The 20,996-nt window shown below is 36.8% G+C and overlaps 1 protein-coding gene across 1 annotated transcript in view; it reads left to right on the top strand.

Annotated features, from left to right (window-relative positions):
- The window catches only part of CYTIP (cytohesin 1 interacting protein), a 29,397-nt gene extending 12,386 nt beyond the window's left edge, over nucleotides 1-17,011 (top strand). Inside the window, exons 4-8 of the mRNA XM_054478311.2 lie at nucleotides 732-834; nucleotides 1,042-1,135; nucleotides 4,263-4,332; nucleotides 13,089-13,155; nucleotides 15,567-17,011. Coding sequence (XP_054334286.1) covers nucleotides 732-834; nucleotides 1,042-1,135; nucleotides 4,263-4,332; nucleotides 13,089-13,155; nucleotides 15,567-16,033 — 801 coding nt within the window. The 3' untranslated portion in view covers nucleotides 16,034-17,011. The remainder of the gene's footprint in view (nucleotides 1-731; nucleotides 835-1,041; nucleotides 1,136-4,262; nucleotides 4,333-13,088; nucleotides 13,156-15,566) is intronic.
- Nucleotides 17,012-20,996: the final 3,985 nt, after the last annotated feature.

Genomic DNA, 20,996 nt, shown 5'->3' with positions numbered 1-20,996 from the left:
ATTTGTTATAGGTCATTGGGACACTATATCTAGCAAACATTTATTCAGTGTTTTGGTACAATTAAAAATAAAAAAACCCACCACCACCAAACTACTTGTGCCTAATTGAGGCAAGAGTCAAAGCTTAACTTTTTCTAATTTAGTTGGGTGACTAATGAACCGGTGAGGATTCAGGACAGGCATACCAGAGGGTGCTCAGAAATGAAGGTAATTGAGTCAATTATAGTACTTTTGAATAAATGCAGGGCAGATTGTCATTATGTGCAGAACTCTGATTTAAAATAATCATTGTTGGCATGTCTCCTTGCTGCATGTGTACAATTTCATACTCCTATAATGAGTGTTTTAGCTTGGGAGAACCACTTAGGGATTTTTCTCATTGCACTTGGCCATCGTTGTTTTATCCCATTGGGAAATGAGAAACTCAATTTTTAAAAATAAATATGTGATCGTGACAGCATCAGGTGATATCTTGGGCTTGAAAATATAAAATCTTCAGCCACTCTCATTTCACTTTCTTTCTCATGACAGATGTCTTTATGAATGGAGTTGGCTACAGATTGTCTGGTAGAATTGCAAAATTGATACCTTGATTCAGTTTATGGTGGAAATCCTTTGTCCTTTGAACTTACCTATTATACTGCTTAATGATAATTGACATCATTTTAAATTTTGGCAAATAGATGTTGAGGTTGTTAAATAGTAACTATATATCACCTTAATTTTTACAGTCTTACAGGCCCCAGAATCAGAATGCCTGCTCCTCGGAAATGTTCACTTTGATATGCAAAATACAGGAGGACAGCCCAGCTCACTGTGCTGGCCTGCAAGCTGGTAACTTAAATTTTTGCTTATGTTAGGAATCATTTAAATGGAAAGAAAATAAAATGTTTTGAGAGTGAAGGTCAGGATGTAATTGTTGCTTTGAGTTTTCTTAGTTCCTTTATGTTTTTAAGACTTGGAGCTGCTTGTTTCATTTGCATGTCAGGAGGGATTATTTAACTAACCAACATAACACTCATTTTTCTTGGCATCTCCCAGGTGATGTCCTTGCAAATATCAATGGTGTGAGCACAGAAGGTTTTACCCACAAACAAGTCGTTGACCTGATCAGATCGTCCGGAAACCTGCTAACGTAACTATCTGTCTAGTTCCCGTGGGGCTTCAAAATGTTATGTTTTCTCATAACGCCTGATGAGTGAATAAATAGGCCTTTTGTTCAGCATTACAAGACAGAGTGAGGCAGTGCACCGGAGCTTTAGAGTGGGATACAAACATTATCAGTTCCTTTTGTTTCTCAAGATTCCTCACACTTGAACATACTGTCAACATCTGAAGTCAGAGGACATCAATAGCCCAAACGTCTGTGTGGGAAGGATGGCCTTTAAAAATGTATTTTTTTAATGTCAAATTCAATTAAACTGGCACACATTCTCTTTAAACTGGGAAGAACTGATCCAATTTTCATGGTTGATATAATTCTGTAGCTAAAACAAATAAAAGGTCAGAAGGGCTGAGTTTTTCATCTTATGTGACAAGCCACCTGTTGTTCTCTTCTAGTGTTCCATTTGGAAGGAAGAATAGTCTGTTCAACCCTCCCCACCCTGAAACACACATACTCACACCACATGTTCCAAATATTCCAAAGTCTTTTTTTTTTTTGGGACTGAGTCTCGGTCTGTCGCCCTGGATGGAGTGCAGTGGCGCGATCGATCTCCGCTTACTGCAAGCTCCGCCTCCCGGGTTCACGCCATTCTCCTGCCTCAGCCTCCCGAGTAACTGGGACTACAGGTGCCCGCCACCACGCCCGGCTAATTTTTTGTATTTTTAGTACAGACGGGGTTTCATTGTGTTAGCCAGGATGGTCTCAATCTCCTGACCTCGTGATCCACCCGCCTCCGCCTCCCAAAGTGCTGGGATTACAGGTGTGAGCCACCGCGCCCGGCCCCAAACTTCTTGATAGAACACTGGCTTTCCCAATTAGAGGTTGGACTGATTTTTCTACCATAACAATACTAGCACCTGATAAAATCTTACTAGGATAGTTAAATGATGAAATTCGCTCATTCATTATTGAGCAAATACAGTTTCCAGCTCTGTGATAGGCTCAGGAGAGACCAAGATAAAGACTCTCTTAGTACCTTAATAATTATGGAAGGAAATGGCTCAGAAAAGCCTGAAATTTAAGTAATGTTTATATTTCAGTTATTGGTAACTACTATGAGAAAAGTGCAAAATAGCAATGGCCTGTCATGCTGGTAAGAAGGCTGCTAGTTTGGCTTAGATGTGTAAAGTGGTCTTTTCTGGGGAGGTGATATTGGAGTTGAGATCTAAGTGAAGAGAAGAATGGTCAAATGAGCTCCGCATAAGAGCACTTCAGGCAAAGAGAGAGGTCTCTGAGTGCTCAAAATGGGCTTGGCATGTACAAGGGAAAGAGAAAAAGACAGTATAATTGGTAGTTGATGGATTAGAGAGAGCATAATAAGAAATGAAGCCAGAGAGTTGGCCTGGGGGCAGACCATGGATCTCTTTGGTCATGCCAACAAGTTTGGGTTTTATTCTGATTGAGGTGGGTCCTATATTGTCTCATTTATTCTTCACAGCCACCCATGAGGTTAATTTTATTCCTATTTATAGATGAAGTGCCTGAAGCTTAGAGAGGGCTTAGTTAAGGTCACATAACTGGTAAGTGATAGGGCTGGGGTTTGACCACCTGCTCTGGATGCCAGGATCTGTCCTTTTCAGCTACAGCTGCTCCTTGGAAGCTGCCAGTAGAAAATCTGCTGGATGCTCTTCAGTGATTCTGGTCTAAAACTTCAAAGGATGCTTTGGGTGTTTGTGAGAGCAGATTTGAAAGACAGTGGTGGTAACGAATTGGGTCCAACTCTATAGGTCCTGTGAGTTCAGGGTAAAGGATGAGGCGCTCTTGTTCTAGAGAACCCTGGATCCAAAGGAGAGGAACCGTGCAGAGTCTGAGGGGAACTGCTGGTAGGCAGAGTCAGAAAGCATGCTCCACGTGGGTGAAGAGGGTAGACCACAGGTAAATAGGGGTGGTAGATGGAGGTAACTGTTGGAAATCCAGGAAAATGGGAGACAGTCTGTACAAATACTGAGGAAAATGGCCAAATCAATGGTTGCAGTTTTGCCCATACACATCTATTGCTTCAGCAGGTCAAACTGACATTCAATCCCAATGAAACAGATTCATATGGTTTCCCACTATTTCTCAGAGAGTCAAGATCACCTTAAGGAGAAAACAGACAGCATTTGGCTTGCTACCAACTGATATTCCCTGGCACGATGCTATTAGAAATAGAGGAAAACTGATCTCCACATTTAATGCTTTTACCATGCCTTGAAAAATTCCTTGCATCTTTATAGAGGTACAGCTTAATTACAAGAAGGAACTTGAACCAACACTTTAAAAATTGGTGTGTGATTCACAAATGAAATTTTTAAGTCATATTCAGTTGATGATTTAGTAGTCAAAATAAAAGCCTTTAACTTGAACACACAGAAAAATCAAATCACTCAGAATGGAACAAGCATTTTATTTTTAGAAATGTGTGTGGTGTAGGAAGAACAGAACACTGGTAAGTCGATAATTCTAGGATTAGAGTTTGTAAACTGAATGTTTTGAGATGAAAGAATCATATGAAGGTTATTATCTCATAGTAGTTGTACTTCTGTTTCTTCTAGTACCAAAATTATAAGGAGATTTACAGAGGCAAAGGCTCCTAGAATCCTATGGAGGAAAGGATTTATCCCTCTTTCAAGAAGTAGCATGTTAATTCCATGGTTGTGAAAGCCCCTAGTGCCTATTGTTTCTGTTGTTGTGCCCCTTGTGTTCAGCATGGTTTCTAGACTCTGGTACATAGTAGATCCCCAATAAATATTTACCAAATGAGTGAGGTCATTCAGCCCATCCCCACAAGAACAGATTCTAGTAGAGAGCAGCCATCATTGTCACGTAGTGACTTCTATAAAATAAGCTATAGTTTACAAATTAACTAGGATCCTTTCTTTTAGCCACCTTCTCAAGGGGAGTTTTCCCCTATTTCTTTCTCTGAATGTTATCAGAAGATTTGGCTTTGGTCCAGCTACTCGAAGTGCCATGAGAACTGTAACATTTATATTTCGTTTTTAGTATAGTATGTGCTCAAAGTGTAGTACTCTGTAGTATAGTACTTATTTAAATGAATCACTGATGTTACTCACTCCCCACCTTCCTCTTCTTTTTTTTTTTTTTTTTCTTAAAACAGGATAGAGACTCTTAATGGAACAATGATTCTGAAAAGAACAGAGCTTGAAGCAAAGCTGCAGGTTTTAAAGGTAATTTAATTTAATGCAGCGAGGCACATTTTTCATCCTTGAATGTGTGAGTGGTAAAATAAAGATCTATTTGAGGAACTGAGATAGCCCTTGAAAAAGAAATGTCGTGATGAGTCTAAACTGCTGAATTATCAAGAGCCGCACAATTACCTTTGGAGGAATATCAAATTCTGCAAACCAGTGTAAATCACTTTCTTCCTTCCTCCTTCTGTGTGTCTATGAGGCTCAGAAAGGCAACAGGAAGGCACACCACTTGAAGAACTCTTCATTAGTGCACCTGTGATCTCTATTGATTTACATTTTGTTTGGAATTAAAACGAAAAAGGTCATTATTTTCCCAAGTGTGTTGGAGCGCCTGGGTTTTTCACTTTTTCCATGTCCTCTTTTGGTGTCCTTCTCTTCTGCCTCATCCTTAAAACAAAAACCTTATCCGTCTAATCCTGTGACTGTCCTTGAATCTGCTTTCATTGGCAAATACACTAGCAACTTCAAAGGAGGAAGAAATTAGCATCCAAGAGATAGTAAATAATGCAGGAGGTCCAGTGAAAATTCCCTGGGAAGGCTTTTTGAGGATTTTAAAAATCTCAGTTTTCTGGGCTGGTGAGGGTCTCCTAAGCCATGAAGTCCAGACCCTCACTCATGCATCTGAGTCATAGTTCTAAAGACTTCTTTCTCTGTTTGTCTCAGTGACCTCTGCATCCCAATCTCCCCCTTGCAGAGCAACCAGGTAGCCAATCTGAGCAGAGATTGTAGTTTACTATAGGCAGGTTGCTTACTTCAGCTTTGTTTAGAAATAGCTGCCATTTGTTAGTTTTCTTCATGAAATATGTGCTTATTAATTATTGAGCCCAAGAGAGTGGATTTTATTTTGTATCTTTTTCTTCCTCCACATCCAATTCATCAACAAGTCTTGCTTTCTTCATCAACATTGGTTTGGATACTCTTGCCACTGTGCTTATCTCTGTGCTTTGTTGAATCAATTTATAAAATTCCTTGAAAAAACCTCTGCTCAAATTTTGATAGGAATTGAATTGTATTTATAAAATAAATGACAGCAATTAAAATCTTTATGGCTTTCACTTTTCTCACTTTGAATTCAGGATCTCAATCTTTTTATTCAGATCTTTTATGGACTTCAAAAATATTTTGTAATTATCTTCCTATATTTTTACATATCATTTATTTTATTCATTCTTGTTTACTTCCTCATTGTTCTTGCTATATTAATCCTTTAAATTTTCAGCCACTTATTGCTAATGATTTTGTTTAAATTAAAAAAATCCGGTTTTGTTGAACTCCCTTTATTCTAATAATAATTTTTATAGATTTCCTTATATTTTCTGTATAGATTTCTTATCATTTGCGGATAATAAAATTGTTTGCCCCTTTAGCTCAATTATTGAAACTAATTTATTTTTCCTCCCCTATAGCATTGGCTAGGATCATCAATATACTGTAAATAATGATAATCTTATTGTTGACCTTAAAGAAAACATTTCTAACATTTTTGTTGCTGTGTTTTTATGAGGGGTAAACAGTGCTTCATATTGTACTTGAATTTAAAGTTAATTTGTTTTTGCAAAAGAAAGATAATCTCAGTGAACATCTTTTTAAAAAAGTTTAACTTTTTCACCTCTTCTTAGAAAAAAGAAATACTGAAAACAAGAATGAAAAATAGGGCTATATTCTATGGAATAAAGTACTAACTTGCACAAATCATTATTTGATGCCTTTAAGCAATTTCTATTCTTTGCATGTTTTTGCCTTAAGTTTTAATGTACGTACTTACCAATGTATGAATTTTTCAGTATCTCCATCCTCTTCCAGAACATCATGAGCACCATACAATGTTTCAAATGCCCATTTAAGACCCTATATTCCTTATTATACTTACTTTAGAGAATTTGTATCAATTTTTTAAAGTACAAAATACAGATTTTTGTTCTATAGCTGGTAGTGAAGAAATACACCAACTTGTTCCTTTTGATATGTTTGCTGTTGTTTGTTGCATTGTACTCCTTACCTCTAGGTTTACTTTCTTTCTTGCTATAGTACTTCCTTCTGTGGGGATAAGTAGATTTTTGTGGAAAAATGTTTTTATTTCACTGCTACTATTGGAAGAGAGTTTTGATAGGTAATTGAATTATTCTAAGTAGGTGTTTAGCTCCCTTAGCACTTTGAATATATTACTCCTTTAATATTTTTGTTTATGAGAGAGCTCCTAATTATTTTTGGCAGGTAATCTATATTTTCTGCCAAAGCTTTTTAACATTTTTCCTTTTCCTTTAAGTCCTTAATTCATCCAGAATAAATTTTTGTATATATTATGAGGTATGGGGAAAATTCCAATTTAATTTTTTTCCATATGAATAATCAGTTCTTCCAGTACCATTTATTTTGTAATCCCCCTTTCCCTTTCAACTGACTTGCAGTAAAACCTCTATTTTTAAGCAAGTTCCACATATGCATGGATTTGCTTATAGGCTTTCTAATATGATCCATGGGTCAATTTGTTTATCCCAAACTGTTTATAATGAATCTTGATATCACATTGGGCACAATTATTCTTGGTCCTTTGATCATCTATATAAATTACAAAATCAGATTATATGTAAATAAGTGTTGGTGTTTTGATTGATATCAAATTTTATTTATCTATTTTTGGAGACAGGGTCTCGCTCTATTGCCCTTGCTGGAGTGCAGCAACGTGATCATAGCTTACTATAGTCTCAAACTCTGGGCTCAAGCAGTTCTTCTATCTCAGCCTCCTGAATTGCTGGGATTACAGGCCTAAGCCACCATTCCTGGCTCTTATCACACATTATATATATATATATATAATTATATATATATCAATAATATATATATCAGTTTGAGGAAACAACATCATATGGTACTCTGTTTTTTTGTTGATAGATGATCTTACCATTTTTTGTTGTTTTCTTTAAAGTCTTTCAATAAAGTTATAATTTTATGCATATAGATCTTATACATCTTCTGTTAGACTTAGTCCTCTGTACCTTATGTTTTTTGTTCTTATTATCATTTCTTTACAAAAACTAATGCTTTGATTGATGTTAATAGACATGTGAAATAAATTTTTCTGTGCTGTTACTATATTCAAACACTTTGCTAAATTATAGAATAGTAATATCTATTCTAATAACTCATGAATTATCTGTAGATTATTTTGGATTTACTGTAGAGATAATAACTATCTGTTATGAATGAGTTTTGGTTCTTTTTCTTACTTTGCTTCACAGCTTAGGAGCTACCATACAACAAAGAATAGAAATTATGGTTGTAGGCATCCTTGTTTTATTCTTGATTTTAAAGCAAATTCTTCCTAATTTCTTTTCCACTAGGAATGAGCTATCTTTCAGATTAAGGAGACTCCCTTCTATATGAAATTTGCTGGTAGTGTTTATAGTGCTTGTATATTAAACTTTATCAAATACTTTTTTCTGCATCTGTTAAGCTGGTCTTCTCATTTATTCATTTGAAAAAATTCTGTCAATATGTGAATGAAATTTAAATATATTCTAATATAAAGCTACCATTTCATTTCTATGATAAGCCCAACCTGGCTTATCCTTGAAATTTATAATTTGTAAATGTAATTTCAGGTTTGATTTGCTAATATTGTATTTAGGATTTTGAAAGAGTTTCATTTTTCAGGTAGACTGGCCTGTAATTTTATTTTCTTAGATTATCTTTTTAAGTTTTGGTATCAAGTTTACTAGACTCTTAGCATGACCTGAGGACTGTTTTCCTCTTCTTATTTTCTGGCAGAATTTTAATAATACCATCTGAATCATCTTGTTTTAGGATTCTTTTTTGATGGGAATACTGTTAATGTACTCTTTCAATTTCTTTATTAGTTGTGAGACTACTCAGGATTTCTGTTTTTTTTAAAGACAGTTTTAGTGACTTATGTTTTTGTTAACAAAGTTTTTAAATTTATTAACTGAGTTGACAGTAAAATATTATTCTGATGTTTTAAATTTTTGTCAAAAATTGTTTGAGTGTGCTCCCATTTTTTTCTTGCATCTTGCACCACTTTTTATGCTTCTTTTTTTTTCTTGATAACTCTTTCTCTACGGGATTTTCTATTTTTGGATCTTCTAGAAAACCAGTATTTGTGGCCATCTTTAATCCTTTTTCTGGTTGCTTTAAGATATTCTTTTGTCCTTATTGATCTATGGTTTTACTATAATGCAGTTAGTTCTGGATTCATTTCTAAATTTATACTATGTAGATCTTATAGTGCTCTTTCTGTTTGAAGACTTTCTTTAGCTTTGGAAAACTATCAACTCAATCTTTTTGGAATATACCTTCTACATCACTTCTGTATTATCTTCTGGAGTTCATATTAGACATAGTTTCTTGATTTATCTTTCATGCTTCCTAATGACAATTTCCTAAGTCTTTATTTATATTTTTGTGTTATATTCTTTCTGAATTCTTTAGTAACATCTCCAGAAATGTTCTTACTAGCTGTTCTGTATAGAATGTGTTCTTTCTATTGAGTTATAAAAATTACTTTCTTATTATCTTGTAGTTCTTTTCGTGTCTATCTGTTCTTGTTTTTTCATATCAAATTTCTTGTTCTTATAAACATTGATCTTATTTATCTCTCAGAGGATTATAAAAATTCTTATTTTAAAGTCTTTTTTGGACACTTTTCTTTTTTTTTTTTTTTTGAGACAGAGTTTTGCCCTTGTCACCAAGGCTGGAGTACAGTGGCATGACCTCGGCTCACTGCAACTTCCACCTCCCGGGTTCAAGGGATTCTCCTGCCTCAGCCTCCTGAGTAGCTGGGATTACAGGTGCCTGCCACCATGCCCGGCTAATTTTTTGTATTTTTAGTAGAGACGGGATTTTCACCATGTAGGGCAGGCTGGTCGCGAACTCCTGCCCTCAGGTGATCCGCTCGCCTAGGCCTCCCAGAGTGCTGGGATTACAGGTGTGAGCCACCACACCTGGCCTTGAACACTTTTCTATTTTCATTTTGTTTAGAGAGAATCTATGCACAAATTATCAATTTTATTATCTTTTTTATCATTAAACATCTGTGAGTGTTTGGGGGTTTAGATTGCCTACCTCTCTTGCATGGCATATAGCCTCTCCCTTCAGCACAATGTGATAATTGGATGCTTGCCCCCACTTAGCACTTCAAGGCTACCAATCCAGAGCCAGGTCTGGGGGCTTCCATGCCTTCCCTGAAGACTCAGTGAGCTGTTTGCTTAGGTATTCCTGCCTTTCAACATACAAGCTCTACATGAGCCATAGCCAGCAGCATCAGCTTTTCTTAGCCTCCTTTCCCAATGATGGAGCTTCAGCCAATGTTTTCTTCTGAAGCAGAAAACCTGGCTCAGACCCGTGTTTCAGATAGGTGTGTTTAAACCATACATTGCCATAGAATTTATTTCTGCTTCTCTATATCCAGAAGACTTTAAGTTTCATTCTGCTTTCTATCTTGCATGTCTGTCCTGTTTCTAATCTTGAAATTATGAGATTCCGTTTATCTCTTGAGCCAAAAATGTCTTGGTCTGACCCATAGCCAAGGTCAGGCTGGTTTCCCCTCCACACAATGACATTTACTTTGTGTATCCTGTGTAAGTGAGCATTCTTTCCCTCAAAGACTCTTCATTATGCCAGGGGCTCTTCTTTGGAAACAGTGGTCCTTTCTGATCCACATTTTCAGGGATTCCCTTTCTTCTGACCTATGATTCAAATGTTCAACATGAAAACAGCACATCCAATGGGCTAGCTGGGAAAGCTAGTTTGTAATCTACTTCTGCTATTTACCGGGTTTGTAGTGCTTGGGAAATATTTTGTTACATTGAATATTCATTTTCGAATCTGTAACTTTTTAGGGAAGTTATGAAAATTAAATATCATGTTATCAGTAAAAACACCATTTAAGTACTAAAGTGCCATGGAAGTGTTCAGCTGTATGTCCCCTGTAGATTGAAAGCACTGGAAACTTCTTTGGAACCAATGTGTGATAGGTGAGAGTTGTTTTAGGAAGCCATTATTTTCACGTATTCATTCAACCACTATTTACTGAGCAGCTGCTATGTAGCTGGCACTGAACTAGGCACAGTGAAGTAATGCTGCCCAGTGGGGTTAGATCTCACTTGTGCTTTAATTCTCATCTAATGAGAGCTCAGATATGTCCAAATAAACAATTGTGATGTCAGTAACACAGGCAGAAACAGACCAAAAGGAAAATAGGGAAGCTTGGTTACAGTTGAAAAACCCTTAGTCACTTTGACACATCTGCTCTTTACACTGGTATTTTCTTGGTTTAAGTGATGACGTACTGAAATGACTGGGCCAAATCAACAAATCAGATATTGCAAAACCAGTATTTTTCCAAAAATTGACTATATATATAAAGTCAGCCAGTGCTGACTTCGTATTTTTAGATAGTAGGTGCAGAAATATAACTTCCTCTTCTTTCTGTCTCTAGTTTTTACTGTTGACCTATCCCTATACTCCTCCACTGGACTCTAGTCTCTTGTAGTTAATAAATCTCTTTAAGAAAGATGAAAGAGGTTGGTATGTATGCCAGGTACTTGCTAGCCTTATACTCCCTATGTCCCTAATTTTGACCTTCATATAACCACAGATTTATACAGTTAAAAGCTGGGAATAAGGCAGCATAGCAGTCCTTTTTTTTTTTTTTTTTTCAGGCAGGGTCTCACCCTATTGCCCATGCTGGAGTGCAATAGCATGATCATAGCTCACTGTAGCCTCAACCTCCCGGGCTTAAGTGATCCTCCTACATCGGCCTGTTTTTTAAAAAAATTATTTATTTTTGAGACAAAGTTTTGCTCTTGTTGCCCAGGGTAGAGTACAATTGCACCATCTCAGCTCACCACAACCTCTGCCTCCCAGGTTCAAGCGATTATCCTGCCTCAGCCTTCCGAGTACCTGAGATTACAGGTGCCTGCCATCACACCCGGTTAATTTTTGTGTTTTTAGTAGAGACGGGGTTTCGCCATGTTGGCCAGTCTGGTCTTGAACTCCTGACCTCAGGCGATCCACCTGCCTCAGCCTCCCAAAGTATTGGGATTACAGGTGTGAGCCACTGTGCCCAGCCTCCTCAGCCTCTTAATAACTGGTGTGCACCACCATACCCAGCTAATTAAAAAAAAAATTTGTAGAGATAAGGTCTCACTATGTTGCCCAGGCTTGTTTCAAACTCCTGGTCTCAAGCAATCCTCCCACTTCAACCTCCTAAAGTGCTGAGATTACAGGTGTAAGCCACTGCCCTCAGCCCTCAAAGCAGTATTATAGCTATTCTAGACTATATTACAGTACAGAAAGAACAAGAAGTTGACTGAGTCAAGCATTTGATTGATTTATTGCTCAATTTTATATTGGCAACCATAAGGGTTGCTGTTAAATGTTACTAGTATCAAGGTTTGGAAAATTCTGCCCAGTTATTGTTCAATCTTTGAAGACTGAGGAACAAGCCATGTTCCCCTTAAGCATTTAATGATGTTCTTGCAATTTTATTATTTTCTTTCCTTTAATCCTTCTCCAAATATACATTTTTTTCCTCTTCCTTTTTAGCCTTCATCTACTCCTTGAAGATTGCTTTGTGGCAAGGACTGCTTGTTTCAACTAGGCTGTCTTTCCTTTGGCCTAAGAGTCCACAGGCAAACCTGAGCTGTGCCCACTTGCTGGGCTTGCTATAGGGACCTGAACTGGCAAAGGAAGGGGAACAGTAGAGGATAAAGAATGGGAGACAGTGAGCCTATGGCTATGTCTTTTCAGATGCCTTCTGCCTGGTTTGTTTTAGATTGCCATTGCCTCAGTCCCCTCTGTGGGATAGGCCAGGACTTGTGTGCTGTCTTGACCCATGTGGCAGCTACTTAATTCCCACTGTGGGTCTCAGCTCTCGTGTGCTGGGGCAGCCAGAAGGGAAGCAGTTAAGAAGTTAGGGTGCTTAGCGGTGTTCTAAGTTTAGCCCACTAAGGAAGCATTTCAGATAGTTCTGTTCTCCTTTTTTTGTGTGGAAAATAAACAGCTGTCCAAGCCAGGCATGGTGCCTCACGCCTGTAATCCCAGCACTTTGGGAGGCTGAGGTAGGCGGATCACGAGGTCAGGAGTTCGAGATCAGCCTGGCCAGCATGGTGAAACCCTGTCTCTACTAAAAAGACAAAAATTTGGCCAGGCATGGTGGGGCGCGCCTGTAATCCCAGCTACTTGGGAGGCTGAGGCAGAAGAATTGCTTGAATCCGGGAGGTGGAGGTCTTCGGGCTTGTATGTTGATGATGATATTTATAGAGCATTAACTAAGTTCTAGTCACTGTTCTAAAAATTTTACATCTATTCACTCATCTAATCCTCATAACATTTCTAGGGTTTAGGCTCTATTATTGTCTTCATCCTACAGATGTGGGAATCCTGGAATATAAATCCTTGCCTAAACAGCAAGTACGTTTTCACAAACCCAAATAATCTTTTTAAAATAATTTTTTAAATAAAAATATATTTTATTGTTTTTCTTGTTTTTTAAAAGAAAGCTTGTTGGTACTACTAGATTTTTTTTGAGGGCATAGTATTCTCAATTTCCTCCTTTTATACAGCAAAAATATTTTAAATGGATGAGATAGATTGGTAGTACTAGAAAGAAAGGTAAAAAATTTAATGACAAATCTCAACACCTAGAATTAAATTGCTAGCTTCACTGGGGTTTCCTAATAATAAAAACTTTTTTTTTTTTTTAAATCTCACAGCAAACCTTGAAACAAAAATGGGTGGAGTACAGATCTCTGCAGTTACAGGAACATCGTCTGCTTAATGGTAAATGCAATTTCCTGTTCAGAAACCACACTAACATTACTTCTTTCAGTATTTCTGCCTCAAAGTTGTTTTAAGATTATCATCATTATAAGAAAAATTTGTCTAGTGCTGGTCAAAGAAACGGGTCTGTGTTTCTTTGGCATGAGCTTTGGAATGGCTGTATTTGGAGGAGGGATAAGGCAAGTCAGATCCACTACTCCATATACTTGATGCAGATGCACATGCACACAGATGCACATGCCGAAAACAGGCACCTGGAGATTTTAGAAAATCATTGGGGAAGATTTCCTAACTTTCCTTCTACTTCAGTGAATGAATTACATTTCTGAAAACCATCACGGCTAAGGGACTGTATAGCTTTTAGAAACTATTAAAGCTGGAATGGTTGCACACTTATTGGGTAGAGCTCCTGTCTTTTGTTTAAATTGCATAAGTTGCATTTATGCAGAGAAATTCTTTTTCATGGCCCCCAAGACCAAGACATAAATGCGTAAGATTAATACAACAGTAAATGCATAGCTGTTGCCATTGAGTGCATTTTTAAGGGAAGGGTTGAGTTTAAAATGTGTTAATTTGCTATTTGTTGTATGATAGATGTAACCAAAGGAATGAACTTTTGTGTACAAATAATTCACTGAAACCACTACATGGGTGTGAAATATAGCTTATCTCTTCTTTAAATAGCACCAAGCTTAAGTCTGTAACCTAGAATATCTGCTAAAAGTGATAATCAATTTGTTCACCAAAAAAGATAACAATTTAATCCTTAACTAGTCACTAATTTATGGCTTAGAGTTCTGGTATGAACTTCTGTTTTTTTTTTTTTTTTTTAAATTGAAGTGTTTGAAACTTATGTACAAGTTACTTCTCTTTTTTATGTCTTCATTTAATATTTTAAAAAAATTCATAATAGTTCTTTTGGGTAGTGAAGTTTGTTAGAGAAGCAGAAATATTTAATACAAAAACTTCTTTATGGCCTTGTAAATTCAGCCACCTCCTCGCTTTCTTTAGACATGAGGGCTTTTTAGCCTCATTTCCATTTCTGGAGCATCCTGAATGGCCCAGTGAATATAAATTCTTGCTGTTCTATAGGAACAGCCTTGTATAGACAACATTGTTAGGTCAGGATCCTCATAAAGTCATTGTTGTACATATTTTTTGAGCAATTGAAGGGGTTCTGCTTTTTCTAGATGTATAGTAAACATCCAGGACATGTGATTCTATAAGGTAATTGCTCTCCAATCAAAAGAAATTCATCACTTATTGCAAGATGAAATGAAGTAGGTTGTGTTAGCAAAGAGGAAAGCATTATGACTAGTCACCGTGGGGCTGGCTGTACTCAACCTTGCAAATCATCTGAGAAAACAGTTTCTTTTTATATTATCAACCAAGGACAAAAGAGAGCAGCAGTAAAGATAATCAGTACAAAATAAAACCATTTCAGAGTGTGCAGTATTCTGTTATTTTTTCCGAAGCAGAGTCACTTACTGATTATGTTTTTCCAAGGCTGGTATTACAAGTTCTTTGTCTCTCTCTCTCTCTCTCTCACACACACACACACACACACACACACACACACACACAAGATACCAACCAACTCAGTTAGTGTGGAAGCAGGGAGGGTCATATTGGTATGTGATTAACATTAGAGTTTGAAGAGCCAGATGTACGTTGTTAAGGATCAATGAAAAAAATTTAGCCAAGCAGGTGAAATTCAATTTCTTAAAATAAATTATTACTTACTTGAGGACAAGGATGCTTTCTGGGTACAGTATCATTCCAGAGAATTTAAGTATTCCAAAAAGAAACTGGGAATATTGAGGTTGGAAGATACATTTGATTTCACAAATCCTTTCTTTAAGGAACACTTTTGAATTACCTGTTCCATAACTGTTTTCTATATACTTCAAATGATTTTATAATAATTTTAGAATTATTTTTAAAAGACAGTACCTAAGAATCAGAGAAACTACATGGAGAAAATCATGATAGTATTTCCCCAAGTGTATTCTATGGAACCCCATTTCTGTGAGAATTTTAATAAAAGGCTTCAGGGTTATTTAAATTTAAGAAATGATCATTTTGGAGATTCAGGTGTCACATTGGTAGACTGTCAGTTGGGCTGAACTGTTCTCATATGAAACATCTTGTTTAAATTTATTCTAATATTATAATTTTTGTGACCATGGAACCTTGGTCTATGAACAATAGTTCAGGAAACCCTACTATAAGGTTTATCAAATGGCCTCATAAACAGTTACTTATTCATGCATGCCAAAGCTCAGTGAAAAGTATTTTTCACCCTTACTCTTTCTCGTGTCATTCAAAGAGAAGTTTTGATGTAGTGTATTTATTTGTAGGGAGTGATGAACAGATCCATTTCACAGTAGACTTTGTTCTCTGTGCTCTAGGTGATGCAGCTAATTGCCCCAGTTTGGAAAACATGGACTTGGATGACTTGTCTTTGTTTGGACCCCTGCCTGGGCCAGGCCCAGCCCTTGTGGACCGGAATCGACTATCCAGTGAGAGCAGCTGTAAGAGCTGGCTGAGCTCCATGACGATGGACAGTGAAGATGGCTACCAGACGTGTGTGTCTGAGGACTCCAGCAGGGGTGCCTTCAGTCGGCAGACGAGCACAGATGATGAGTGCTTTATCCCCAAGGAGGGGGATGATTTTCTGAGGAGGTCATCTTCAAGGAGGAACCGGAGCATCAGTAACACCAGCAGCGGATCCATGTCTCCCTTGTGGGAGGGCAACTTATCAAGCATGTTTGGGACCCTGCCCCGGAAGAGCAGAAAGGGAAGTGTCCGAAAGCAACTCTTGAAATTTATCCCTGGCCTTCATCGTGCTGTGGAAGAGGAAGAAAGTCGCTTTTGACGGATTGTGGTGTCCTTTCAAATTAGCTTATTTCACAAATATCTCTAGACTCACCCGGATCCCAGCTTGGTGGGAAAGTGCAGAAGAATTGCAAAACTGACATCCCGTTTCACAGCAATAGTGACCTTTATTTAAATTGTTGTGTCATAGTTTTTGCTTCTTAAATCATTTTTCAACCTAAACAGCCAATTTCTAAGCAGACAGGGAAACTAAATATAAAGTTAATTAATATAACAAAGATGCAAGTGCCTGCTCATTCCAGTACTGTCTTTGAAAGCAAAACTAATATTTATTTTCTAGATTATCCCTGTGAATAATTGAGAACTTTTTGGAGTCAAGTATGAATAAAGGTGTGGCAGAATATAATAATCTGGACTGTTTTCTATAGGATAATTGGTGGGTTATAAAATCTTAGGTTTGCTTATGCCCAGTAGCTCCTGGGGAGGCTTAATAATAGGCAATTTTGAATTTTTTCAAACCTGTAATGGCTTGTAAACAAAGATGACCATCAGCCCTTTCTCACATCTATAGTGACAATAAAGCGGGAAGTATAAGATTTAATAGGAGGGGTAAAGGTTCATGAGAACCATGGAAAGATGTGGTCTGAGATGGGTGCTGCAAAGATCATAATAAAGTCGTTTTTATAGTCAGTCTAAACAAAATGGGTGGGGATGTCATGTTTTTTGCCTGATCCAACTTTTGTTCTGCCTGAACATTAATGGCAAGTCTAGAACTCTCCGAATCCTACAGCTTTGTAATTTTTTTTTCTACAAATGTCTAACATCCAAAACGTAAGAGATGGGAAAAGGACTTTCCTCCTGTAGTTTTTTTCATATTACTTCTCACTTTATATCATATATTCTAAATAGCTATCACCTCAGCAGTCTTTTGCCTATTGGTTATATTAGTATCACATTACTTCTAGCCTTTCAATTACTCCATGTTTTATTTAATATCCATTAAAGTCTATGAATTCTCTGTTCTGGTGGCACAGCTGTTCATTACCTATATTCTAGAATAGACAATCTGGACTATGTAATAAATAGTCCGCTGATTTTAAGTTCTCTCTCTCTCTCTCTCTCTGTGTATATGTGTGTGTGTGTGTGTGTGTGTGTGTGTGTTTGGGAGAAATAGAAACACTTCACTTTAAGTAGAGCTGCTAAATTTAAGTAAACTTCTGGTGAAGAAATGAGTTATTTTGAGATAAAAGAGGGTAGGGCAAGGAAGCATGTAAGATAAGAAAGAAATGATAAAGTATGAAAAGATTTCTAGTTGGGACTTGCCTTCTATTAACTCTTTGAACTGAGAAACATCCAGTGGCCTGTGCGTGAGAGTCACTCATATGAAAGGCAGAGTGTCACACCTTTCACAGAAATGATAGCAATACTGTCTACCATTTACTGAGTACCTAGTTGGCTAAAGACACTTTACGTATGATCCTCACAATTACTATATAGTAGGTGTTAGGCATACAGATAACAAGTCAGGAATTTGGATATGTTCTCAGGGTCACAAGGCTAGTCAGTGGCAGGGCTAAAATTGGAAGCCAGTTCTTCCTTGCTCTAGTCTATTCCGGATATCTTTTACTCTTTTGGTTCTGTTTAGTGATCATCACAGTACTTTTTATTCCACCCAACAGGAATACTTAAAATGTACAATTATAGATGCTGCATAGATAAGTGTATTTCTTTGGGTAAACAGGAAAACAAACATTTCTCTGTTCCTCATGCACAAGTTTCAGACATAGGTTCTTTAATAACTACATGATTAGCAATGCATTTATTTTCAACAAGAGCTTGCAAACCAGTTATGATTCAACAAGAGCTTGCAAACCAGTTACGATTCAACTGGTATTGCTCATTTCTCATCATAGTCTAGAATCATCCTGTTAAAGGTCTACTTATATGAATTCAGCATTTCTTGTTATCCTATTTCACAAAGTCCAGGGGAAGGAAACACCACATTTATTTGAGGAAAGGTGACTTTGAAATCCTCTACAAGGTGAAAAAATGCTTTGAGAACTACATAGAATGACATAGGTCATACGGGAAAGCAGACCATAGATCATTTGCTTTTCTTGTGACTCTAATACAGAAGTGTAATACTGCTGTATGACAGTAGACCTCAAACGCAAAAAAGGGGCAAGGAAGGGACAGAGCAAGCATCACTTTAGTTTGCGGTAAGAATTAGAGTCGAGGTATGTTCTGAGAATAAAGAAAAAAGTACTGGTTAACCAAAGTACAGGAAGGAAGGGTATGTCATGTTCTATATTTCACAAGCTGTAAGAAAATTAGCTTTTGTTTGGTAGAAATGTGGGTAAATTTCTCACAGTATAACTTTCAGACTAATTTATGACCTCAGTTGGGCTTTAGAAGAAACTTCTGGTGCATAGTGATTCACTCTGATATAATTTACTGGGAAAAAAATTGAAAAGTGTTTTTTTAACTTGAAAGTTCTCAAATATGTATTACTGGTGAATTCCATTAATTGACAACCTGTTATGAAAATGCATTTTTCTGGAAGGGCATTTGATAAACCAAATTTGAATCAAGTAGATTGGGAATTACTTTATCATGTGGCTGAAGAACACAACCATGACAAACAGATTAGTAATATATTTTTGGAAGTGAACTTTTATTTATGACTTTCTATCTTGTAATAATTTTATATCTTAAGTGCATGATACAGATAGCATTTAAAATCCCAGTTTGCACTGAAGAGATCAAACTTGGAAATAGTATGTGTGTCTTGATCACCAAAGTACAGACATTTTTGAATGTATACATACTAAAAATAGTAAGTAATATATAACTGTATTGAGCCCTTCAGATCATAAAAGTATTGTTATTTTATATCCATTTCCTTACATACCTATGGGCTACAAAATCAAAATTTGATGCCTTTATGAAATAAAGAATGCTATTTTTCAGTGTCAGGATTTTCTCTCTCTTTCTCTGTCTCTCTCTCCCTACATTTCTCTCTTCCATCAAGAAAAAATTGTTTTAAAAGCAGATTTTTTAAAAAAACTTGGGTGATTCTCAACATTTACTTCTTTGAGGACCTTAAAAGACACTACTTACTTAATTGAGACTTTGCACTATTAGCTTTTTTATTGCTATTTAACAAATTACTGCCAGGCACGGTGGCTCACACCTGTAATTCCAGCACTTTGGGAGGCCGAGGTGGGTGGATCACCTGAGTTCAGGAGTTTGAGACCAGCCTGACCAAGATGATGAAACCCCGTCTATACTAAAAATACAAAAATTAGCCGGGTGTAGTGGTGCATGCCTGTAATCCCAGCTACTCCGTAGGCTGAGGCAGGAGAAGCACTTGAATCCGGAAGGCAGAGATTGCAGTGAGCCGCGATCGCACCATTGCCCTCCAGCCTGGGCAACAAAAGCGAAACTCCATCTCAAAAAAAATAAAGGAGAACGATCTACCTTTAAGCTCCCTCAGGTTGTTGTCAGAATCATTTCCTGGTGGCCATACAATTCATGGCAGCTTGCTTCTTCAAAGCTGGTAATGAAGAGGAAAAAGGGAGAGGCTACAAGCAAGAGTCTTAAATAATACATTGTAATCGCCTTTGCCATGTAACATAACCTGTTAAGTGACTTCCTGTCACCTCGCCTTATAATGTAACAGTAAGATGGGAATAGTATCCTATCAACTGTACCATGTTTTGTTTGTTAGAAACATGTCACAGGTCCACCCACACTCAAGAAACAGGGATTACACAATCATGAACATTAGGAGGTAGGGATCAGGGGACCACCTTAGTCTGTTTGTAACACCATTGAAGGAGTTCACAGACTTGATAATATAAGGGTATTGAGCAGTCTCTAAATCTCCTTGAGTAAAAATTAGTGACTGTCATAATAATTTCTACATAAAGAAATGGAAGCATTAGTGAATTTTGGAATGAAATAACCTGGTCAAGATTGCATAACTAGCCAAAAAGTTGATTAAGAAACTTTCTGGCCTCTTAACTTTGTCTCCTTGGTGCATGAAATGATAAAAGAAGATTTAAAAAGAATAAGAAAGAATGAACTAGTTACTTGCTTTCAAATTTTATTTGAATCTGAATGCATTTAAGTGAACAGTGATTGGCATACTGAAGTTTGCCACTTCTAGGCAGGCACATCTTTATAAGCAGATGATAGTAGGAACTTTTACACAGAAAAGTAAACAAAACACTTATCACAACTACAAAGCACAAAAGGAAATGATCAGCCGTGAGCAAAAGTTAGGAGATATCACAAAATTATCAGAACTTGAGGGAAAAAAAGAAGTTTGAAAGAATAAAAAAATGTATATCTTAGAAATAAAAGATAACTTCCTCAGCTCAATGAAGAACATCTACAAAAAGCCTACAGCTAATATTATAATGGTGGCAAACTGGACACTTTCCTTAAGATCACTTACAAAGCAAATAGATTTTCTCTCACTTCTCCTTTCTACATTGTATGAAAAATCTTCGCTAGTGCAATAAGGCAAGGAAAAGAAATAAAAGATACACAAATTAGGAAGGAAGAAAATAAACTGTCTTTATTTGAGGATGATATGTTGTCTATGTGAAAAGTCTCAAAGAATCAACAGTGCAACAAAAAATCCTGGCACTACTAAGTGAGTATAGCAAGGTCATGGGATACAAGCTTAACATACAATAGTCAATTGCTTTCTTACATATCAACAATGAACAACTGGAATTTGAAAAAGGAAAAACAATATGTTGACAGCATGCAAAAAATAAAATACTTAGATATAAATCTAACAAAATATTACAGGATCTCAATATGGTAAACTATAACCCTAAATAGAGTCAGTGTTCATGGATTGGAAGACTCCATAGTTTTACAGTTCAGTTCTTCCCAACTTAATCTGTAGATTCAGTGTAATCCCAATAAAAATTCTAGCAAGCTATTTTGTAGACATCAACAAATTAATTCTAAAGTTTATATGGAAA

Source organism: Pongo pygmaeus, chromosome 11, assembly GCF_028885625.2.
Source record: "Pongo pygmaeus isolate AG05252 chromosome 11, NHGRI_mPonPyg2-v2.0_pri, whole genome shotgun sequence".
Lineage (NCBI taxonomy): Eukaryota > Metazoa > Chordata > Mammalia > Primates > Hominidae > Pongo > Pongo pygmaeus.
Note: the sequence above shows the minus strand (reverse complement) of the source record. Positions and strands in the feature narration are given on the sequence as shown.